General features: G+C 50.1%; 2 protein-coding genes across 2 annotated transcripts; one reads left to right on the forward strand and one right to left on the reverse strand.

The window, feature by feature from the left end:
* The first annotated feature begins 293 nt into the window (after nt 1-293).
* Nucleotides 294-1253, forward strand: LOC122454949 (myeloid-associated differentiation marker-like). The gene has a single exon (XM_043489600.1). The coding sequence runs from the start codon at nt 294-296 to the stop codon at nt 1251-1253; it is 960 nt and encodes a 319-aa protein (XP_043345535.1).
* Nucleotides 1254-8497: 7244 nt separating this feature from the next.
* On the reverse strand, nt 8498-9442 carry LOC122454950 (myeloid-associated differentiation marker-like). The gene has a single exon (XM_043489601.1). The coding sequence runs from the start codon at nt 9440-9442 to the stop codon at nt 8498-8500; it is 945 nt and encodes a 314-aa protein (XP_043345536.1).

Raw genomic sequence — 9442 nt, forward strand, 5'->3', positions numbered from 1 at the left:
AGAGATCCACAGTGTTCATGGTTGAGACTAGACCACACCCAGCTGTGAGCTTTGAGATAAGACAAGTCTCCTGCCAAGGCCAAGGGTGATGGGTGGGGAGAACCATTCTGAAGCAGGTGTCTGAGCCATTGGTTCCAACTCCACAGATCCTGAGCCTCAGCTGTCACAGGGCCCTGAGACTTTTCCAGGCATCTGACTTCATCCACCTCTGGAGCTGAATCTTCCTCTAGTGGGTCTTCAGTGAGGACCACTGTTATACCGGTTACTGTGACGTGCCTGATCAGCACAACACCATGCCATCCACTTCCAGATTTTTCAGAGTGTTCTGGTTTCTTCGCCTGCCACAGCTCTTCTCCACCTGTGTGGCCTTCTCCCTGGTGGCTGACATGGGCTTTTTGAGAGGGGCCATAGGTAACTGGTCCATGGCCATCTGGTGCCTCTGTTTTGCCATGACCCTTGTTGTAGTTATTGTCGAGTATAAGGATTTCCAGTCCTTCTTTCCTTTCTACTGGTACAACTTCCCCGTCACCTATGCCTGCTACGCTGCTCTCGTCTGCCTCTCAATCTCCATCATCTACTCCATCACCTACGTCCAGTTCCTTCCATATGGCCTCTTTGGGGACCGGGCCATTGCCGCCACTGCATTCTCCTGTGTCGCTTCTGTGTTCTATGCCATGGATGTGGCCTTTATGTGGAACTGCTACAAGCTGGACAATATCTCCTGCTACATGCACACCGTGCCAGGCCTGCTGAAGGTGCTGGAGACCTTCATGGCTGGTGTCATCTTCGCCTTCCTCAGCAACACCTCCCTGTACATGCACCAGCCGGCCCTGGAGTGGTGTGTGGCCGTGTACTCCATCTGCTTCATCCTGTCATCAGTGGCTCTCCTGCTGAGCCTGTGGGAATTTGACAACAGACTGTTATTCCCTTTCCCCATTTTCCAACTTGTGATCAACCTGCTCTCCATCCTCCTCTACGTCAGTGCTCTGCTCCTCTGGCCGCTCTACCAGTGCTATGAGGAATTTGTCAGGCAGCACCAGAGGTCCAGTGATGGGGACTGCGGAGATGAGCTCACCTATCACATGTGCACCTGGGACCAGCGTCTGGCTGTGGCCATCCTGACAGCCATCAACCTGCTGGTTTACGTGGCCGACCTGGTGTACTGGGCCCGCCAGGTTTCTGTAGGGACTGAGGGACCAGTCCTGATCTTCTGCTCACAGGAGGTATCCTCACCGCTCTCTGACATCCTCTGATGTCCTCTTCCTGGATCTCCTCTCTCTCTTCTCATATCCTTCTCCACTCATGTCATTCTTTTCTGTTTCCTTCTCTCCTTCTCCTCTGTCTTCTTATTATTTTGTGTGGTTGCCCACAACTTGTTTTTCCTCTTTCTCTTGCTTCTCTCATCTTTCCTACATTTCCTGCTTTTCACCTCTCTTCTGATTGTCCTGGGTTTTCTCGTCTCCTGTGTCCTGACCACCTCTCCCCATTTTCCTTCTTCTGACCCATCAGGACCTGAGACTCCTTCCTTCTCTGCCCACCGCCCCCTCCCACCTCCTAAGGTGCTGACTCCACAGCACACAGCCCTCTGTGCAGCTGTTCACACTCTGGGCCTCTGGAGGGACCTCATTGCCAAAGTGTGTCTGTCCCCATGAGAGTGCCTTGGTTGGTGTGTGTCTGTGGGTTTATTGGTTGGGTGGGCAACTAGGGATTAGGCTTGCTTTCTCCCAGTGGAAGTGGGTATACAGAGTACCTCCCCTTTAAGTTTAAAAGAAAATCTCTGGAGGTCAATAATTCCCAGTGGGCAGGAGTCTTAAAGCAGAGACCCTGGGTCCCTGAGCCCCACCTGGTGCTCAGCCTCACCTGAGTTTAGCTTCAGAATTTTTGCAGGCTCACTAAACACCCACTGCCTATAACGCATCTTAGAAGAAGAAAAACATGGATGTCTTCCATCCTAATCAATCTCTGAGGAATCAAAAGTATTGCTGGCAAAGAACCACAGGATCTTGAAGACAACTGTCTGCAGTATTAGTGAGGGGCAATGATGTGGCTTTCCACCCTCAGTGTCAAAAAAAACGTGTCTTGCCTCGGCAAGGAGAAGAACATGGCCACTGCCAGCCTTAAAGCTGATATGTCTGTCTTTTTCCCCCCATTTTCTTCTTTTTTTTCTGCTCAAGGGTAAAAGTCATTGAGTGAACCTGTTCATAACGGCTTCCTAGGTGGTGAAGTGGTAAAGAATCCGCTTGCCAATGCAGTAGATACAAAAGACATGGGTTCGATCCCAGGGTCGAGAAGATCCCCTGCAGGAAATGGCCACGCACTCCAGTATTCTTGCCTGGAGCTTCCATGGACAGAGGAGCCTGATGGGCTACATTCCAGGGGGTCATAAAGAGTAAGACATGACTGAGCACATAGCACACCTATTCGTAAAAAGAAAATTTCTTTTCAAGTATTTTGGGCAGGTGGTTTGAGGGGCTGGGGATTGCTGCTTCCACTGTTAAAGAAACCGCATTGCTTCAGTGTGTGGTGCACACACGAGTGTTCTGTGTACTAGTTTTTTCTTCTGCTTCCTGATTCTCCAGGACTCAGGCATAATGTGATCTATATCAATATAAATAGTTTAGAAAAATTCCCCAGAGCTCTTTGTTCCCTTCAGCCCCTACTGTCAGTCACAGAGAAAAGACTTGTCCCCTCGCCCACGTTTATAATGTCCTTTTAAAATCTCAATATAAAGATGAAAGAAAACAAAGAAAAAATCTAAATATTCTATCTGCCCCAAACTTACCTAGAGCTCAGAAGGGTCCCAGACAATTTAAATTTCCACCCTCACCCAAACCCAGGCCTCTGAGAGTCCCTCCCTCTTACTCCCCTACCCACACCTGGACCAGAGCCTAGGGGTGTGGTCCAGCCTGTGATGTAAGATGTTGGGCCCCACCAAAGTAAGATATTGGGTCCCACCCAAGTGTCTATATTCTATCCCCTTAACTCTTAAAGGGACCATGACAGTACCTGGATGCCTTTCTAGAAAAGTGTATACTTTGTGTACACACTCAGTATGTGTTTCTCTGTGTGTTTGTGTGTGTGTGTCTGTGCTCCCTGAGTTGAGACCAGTAGTCCTTTACAGTAACTGGTGGCTGTGAAGTCACCCCAAGCCTTCTTCTTCTCCTGTTCTCAGCCACAGAGCCTCAGAGTCCAGCATCCTAGAGTCACCAGGGCCATGCAGCCAGGTAAGCAGAGCTGTGGGGGAGGGCAGGGGAAGGACCCCCACTGCTGCCCCTCACTCCTGTACTGGGGTGAAGCATGAGTTCTTCACCCAGGGGCATGTAGAAGGGGAGGGCTCCCAGGAGGTGGTCCCCAAGGCAGGCAAATCTTAAGAAGGAATGAAATAAGTGTTATATTTTAAGGCAAAAAAAGAAAAAATTAAACATAAATTTTTTCTCTACCCATTTGAGGCTTCTCTCTCCCCTGTAGTGAACATTGTGCATCTTCACTATGTGTGTTAATCTGATTGCCCAATGGCAGGAATACTTGCTGCAACCATAAAGATTGGTATTTCTGTCTGGCCCAAGCATGTAACTCTTTAGAAAATAGTACTACTTACTTATGACCTCATTAATGTTACTAACTGTATTACTTATATTCTGCCTGCTTGACAAGATGGTTTTTTCTTGCATTCACAATGTGTGATTGAGTACCTGATAAAAATAATGATGATTAGGTGACCTGAAATGATTGACCTGATGGACAGTCTATAAGATTGATGATAGTAATAGTGTGACTCTAGATATGGGAAGAAGCAACAAGAAGAAACCATTTTCTGGACCATGCCAGAATAGTAAAACAGGTGATCCAGAAGATTTTGGCTTCTGTTACAGGACTGGATGAACAACAGCACATTGACTGGTCTGTCAGTGAAATCGTCTCATACCCTGGGAATGAGCATTCCTAACTCTTGAGACAAATTCGTCAAAGATGCCTCCCAAACTTCTATCAAAACCTAGACGGAAACAGAGGGGATCTTGTAATAAAGAATGTTGTCTACCATCCAGTTCTACAAGAAGCAAATCCCTAGCCACTGCTGTTCACCGACCTACAATCCACCCTGGAAGGGATTCAGGGAGAAGATCATGATGAGGTACCTTATGCTCTGGGAAAACTGGTAGAACTGGCCCTCAGATGGTTAGATATTTTTAGGAGAAATCTTTATGAACCCAGTTTCTTGCATCTTCCTACATGTAGAAAAGCACTAAAACCATTAACTCTGGTATCTTGTCCTTTTGAGAGCAACAATTTGGCCAAGATGTGTCCTTGACTGCATGTACCCCTTCCCTAAAGTCACATACATACTGGCCCCACCTTACCTCTTTGGAACAGTTCTCACAGCTTCCTGAAAGAATGTCGACCTAGTTTTAATTATGTTGGCTCAAATAAAATTTTCCATTTATTTCTTAATTGATTACTGACCAATTTTTTCATAGATATGAGCAACTATGCATTGACCTCCCCAAGTCTGAGTGTAGGAATCTCATATTCATATACTTTCCTGAATCAAATTGAACACAACTCTGGGACCTCACTTCCTCGGAGAATGGAGATGCCTCTGTGCTTTAGTGAAAGAACTATTGTCCAGTATGGGCTCACCTGAGCAGCTCACTGGCCAAGCCTGTGGTTCATGAGGGTGCTGCTCCATCCCTCCTGTTGGGAGTTAAGGGTCATTTGTCACAATTCCAAGGCTGGTCCAGTCCCCTCACTGTGGAGCTCAAAAGAGAGTGTAAAGGCCCTTTGCTTAGTCCAACCCTCTCGTCATAGAGGAGGAGCAGCTGGATCCCAGGGAGGGTCAGGACATGTCCAGAGTCACCCTGTGTGTGGCAGAGTCAGAGTCAGGACCCAGGTGTCCTGTCCCCAGGCTGGCTGTCTGTCCACGGCCCCATGCTGCTTGTGACAAGTGTGGCAGCAGCATCCTCCAGGCTGGGATTCTGCCCCGTCCACCCTCGTTCTGCACAAACCTGCCCCATCCCCCTGAGGAGGGCACTCACTGCTGCTGAGTCCATTTCCTCATCTGCTAGATGGGGGAGGGGTGACAGAGACCCCTGGTGCCTCCCAGCCCCCCTCTTCCTGGGGCCCCTGGACTTGCCAGTATTGGAGCTGGAAGCCGGCTCCCTCCCCGCTGTCCACCCTCTCTGCTTGTTCCCTCTTGGCTGCTGGGTCCTGTTTATTGGTCACATCCTTCCTGATTACACAGACCCTCCTTCCCCACGACCACGTTTCTCTCTCATAACATGAGTTTCCTCAGTCACTTCCCAGTGTTCCAACTCTCCAATGATTCCTGTAAAAACACAAACTGCTTCCAGTTGCCCCGGCAGTCTGAGGTGTCCCAGACTCCCTTGTTTCTGCACATTCTTGTCCTCCCACTTCTTCAGAGTCCAGCTCAGCAGTCTGAATGCTCTTGCTTTGTTTGGGGAGCTCATGTTACCTTTAGGGAACATAAAGTTTATTCTGTTGAGAGTACAGAGAGACTGACCATAAGCAGGGGAAGTGGAAACAGGAGTCCAAAGTGAGAGAGAGGCAGACCCGGGGTCCACGGATGGGTCCACAATCACATGTGCTCCTGACTCCAGTCCGGTGGCCTCCCAGGCCCCGTCTGGTCTCCCTGGGGATGAATGGCGATCATGTGGAGAGCAGAGCCCAAGAGATCAGTTTTCTAGTTCCAATTCTGCAGCTCATCTACCATGAGCACAGACGAGTCTTATCACTGATCTGAGCCTCAGTTTCACATTTATAAAATAAGCAGATTGTACGAAAGGGATTGTTATTAAGCTGTTTCCCCTGCGGCTCTGTTTCTGGTGAGGTGATGGGGTTGTAAGTAGGTTGATGGCATTATCCACCATTTGTCTCTAATCAGAGCTGCATGACATGAATTCTCTCATTCAAGATCTCATTTGATAATAAGGGTGGATAGATTTAAAATAACCCAAGTGCTCATGTTAGGACAAAGATTAATAAACCATGGTGTAGCCACAAGATGGAATACTATACAGCTTGGAAAAAGGAGGATTCTCTCAAAATAATAATAAGAAAATATCTCCAGGATTTATAAGGAAAAAACAGTAAGATACAGAATTATGAATAGTATGATACATTTTAAATAATCAAAGGAGAGAAAATAAAAATAAAAACATCTGTATTTGCTTGATTTGCATTGAAAAGCACATGAAGGACTCCTAGGAGTCCAGTGGAGCAGTTACCTGATCCTGGTGAGGGAGGGGAGCTGAGGGTTGAGTGAGGAGGGATTATATGGCTCAATATATGGCTTTTTAGAACAATTTGATTTTAAAATATGGAAATAAATTAACTTTTTAAGAAAACAAAATTCAAGCTTGAAAAATATCCCAAGCTGAGAAGAAGGGTCGGGGGGGGATGGTTGGCTGATGGCCTCCATGTTCCCTGCAGACTTGATGGACAGGCTGGGGGAGGAGCTGAGAGATGCTGCGCAGGCTTGTCTCCAAAGGCAGAAGGAAGGGAGGTTCCTTGGGTCAAGGGATCTGGGGAGGGGAAGCAGTGGCTCCCAAGCCTACCTGCTGGGTGGCCAGGGCCTCCCCCAGCCCTTTAGCACACACAGTTGATGGAGAAGACCCCTCGGTGCCCAAGTCTCAGGCCCTTCCCTTGCTCCCTTCCTGGCCTGGGCTCCCTGTTTCCTGGGGCAGCGGCCAGAGGCTCCTTTCTCAGCCAGCCAGAGCCTCCTCCAGGCAGGGTGACTCCAGCTGACATCCCCCAGACTGTGGCCTGAGCTGCATCCAGAACAGAGCTGAGGGCACAGATGTTCCCATTGTCTGGCTTTTCTTGGAAAATCATGGAGATGACTTCCTCAATCCAGCTTTGAGTGGAGAGTAGAGAGACCCTTCTCTCCTGTGGCCTCAGGCACCTGGCTGTCCACCCTGGTTGGGGATGGCAGTGCTGGCTGCCAATCCATGCAGCCAGCCCTTGTCTGTGAGGCTGGCTGTGATGTCCCTGTAGAGAGGCTGGTGGGTGGAAAGAGAGTGATGAGCTCCATCAGCCCCCACCTAAAGTCTCCACACTCTGTTTTTTTCTGGCTGGCTTTCCAACAGGGACTGATCTGACTGAAATAGGGGTGTTGTTGCAGGGTCTCTGGGTGGGGCACTGCAGCCAGACCAGGACACACAGTGTCCAGGACATGACTCCTGGACCCAAATGAAGGATTCCAACCTCGTTCCACAGATCCGCAACTCTTGCAAGTTCACTACCCTTATTTCCTAGTTTTATAAACGAAAGGAGGGATGAGGTGCTGAAGGTCAGCAGTGGGCATCCATCACTCTTCCTGCACCCTTGCCTGGAAGTTCCCCAATGCTGGGGCACCAATATCAAGATAAGATGAATGGACCTCTGAGGGAGGGGTGTCACCCCCAGGAAATAATGTCAACCTTGAGGGAATAAATGCAACTGGAAAAGTGAGGTGGAGGCAGGGTATTAATTAAGTCCCAGGAACATCTTCTTGGACCCACAGGATTCAGGATGTTAAGGAAATTGACATTTGTTTTCATCCCAGCTCAAGCATTTGTTGCCGTCTCAGTGCTGGGCAGTGTCCACTGACACTCAGCTCAGAGAGAAAAAAGAAAGAGATAAGAGGAGGACCCGAGGGAGTAGAGAGAATATGGAGCCATGTTACTGCTAAAGATGCATGTTCCCAAAAGCAAGAGAGTTTTTGTCCTGAAGAGACGAAGCCCTCTAGTCCTTGGGGAGGGGCTGAACTCCACCAGGCATGCAGCCCTCACTGCTCTCGAATTCTCCAGGAGATGCGGTGGAGCTTCATGGCTGCCCTGGCGTCTTCCATTGAGTTATATCACAGCACGCTGTCCTGCAGATACAGGACAGAGAGGGGACTGAGGGTTGAATCCAGGCACCATGGGACTCGGGCCTTCCCTGCTAACATCCTGATGTCCAGGGCTGAAGTGGGTAAGGGATGAGTCCCCAAGGCCTCTGACACCCTGGACTTCGCAGGTGCCTGGAGCAGGCCTGGCTTCACCCATGAGCCCAGGGCCCAGGCAGGGCCAGGCACAGAATCCAGGGTCCTGCAGCCAGTTGTGCTGTCCAGGGGCTTCCCACAATCTAGATGGGGGCAGGGCACTGAGAGAATACTGGAGTAGGTTGCCATGCCCTCCTCCAGGGGATCTTCCTGACCCAGGGATCGAACCTGCGTCTCTTGTACCTCCTCCATTGGCAGGCAGGTTCTTTACCACTAGTACCACCTGGGAAGCCCCCCTAGCTTATACACTTCCTCTTTTCTTTATGTAAACTATGAGGGATATCTGGGGAGTTGGGAGTGGATTCTTCGGGACATGGCTTCACATTCTCCCCAGGATTAGCAGCTTCCCCAGTAAAGCTATTTTCCTTTTAACTGACACTTGTCCCTCACCACTGGACTTTTGAAAAGAGGCAGCCAAACCTGAGGGAGGTTCCTAAATAACGATCCAGGAAGAGGACCTCATGACTTGTAAAGAAGAGGGAACTGGGAGCCCCTGAGCTGATCCTCAGTCCTTGAAAAAACCATGTGGGCCAAGAACACCAGGTCGACCACGTAAACCAGCAGGTTGACGGCTGTCAGGACGGCCACAGCCAGTTGCTGGTCCCAGGTGCACACAGAGTAGACGAGCCCGTCGTTGCAGCGAGGCCGCTCCGGCTGGCCACCAAACTGCTCGTCAAACTGGTAGAGAGGCCAGAGGACCAGAGCACTGGTGTAGAGGAGGACGGAGAGCAGGGTCAGCCCCAGAAGAAAAGTGGGAAAGGCAACGGGCAGCCTGTTGTCACAGTCACACCAGTTCAGCAGGAGGGCCGTGGCTGCCAGGAGGAAGCAGATGGAGTACACGGCCACGCACCACACCAGGGCCGGCTGGTGCAGGTACAGGTGGCTGTCGATGATAAAGGCGAAGATGACAGCAGCCACGAAAGCCTCCAGCCCCTTGAGCAGTCCTGGCACAGTGACCATGTAGCCGGTGATCACGCCTAGCCAGACCCAGGTCCGAGCCCAGGCCACTTCGCTGGCATAAGCCACAGCAGCAATGAAGGAGAATGCAGTGGCGGCGATGGCATGATCCTGGGAGCGGCCATGGGGGAAGAACCAGATGTAAGTGATGGGGTAAATGATGGAGGCCGAGATGCAGAGGAGGGCAGCGTAACAGGCATAGGTGATGAGAAAGTTGTACCAGGAGAAGGGGAAGCGGGACTGGAGCCCACAGAACTCGATTATGAGGATGATGAGGGTCACAAGAAAGCAGAAGCACCAGATGAATATGGACCAGTTACTTACGGCCCCCATCCAAGTGCCCACACTGGCCACGAGGGAGAAGGCCAGGCAGGTGGAGAGCAGCTGCAACAGGCGGAGGAAGTAGCCCAGGAGGATTGCAGAAAGCAGGCCTGAGGATGAACACAT

The sequence above is a fragment of the Cervus canadensis genome, chromosome 17, assembly GCF_019320065.1.
Source record: "Cervus canadensis isolate Bull #8, Minnesota chromosome 17, ASM1932006v1, whole genome shotgun sequence".
Lineage (NCBI taxonomy): Eukaryota > Metazoa > Chordata > Mammalia > Artiodactyla > Cervidae > Cervus > Cervus canadensis.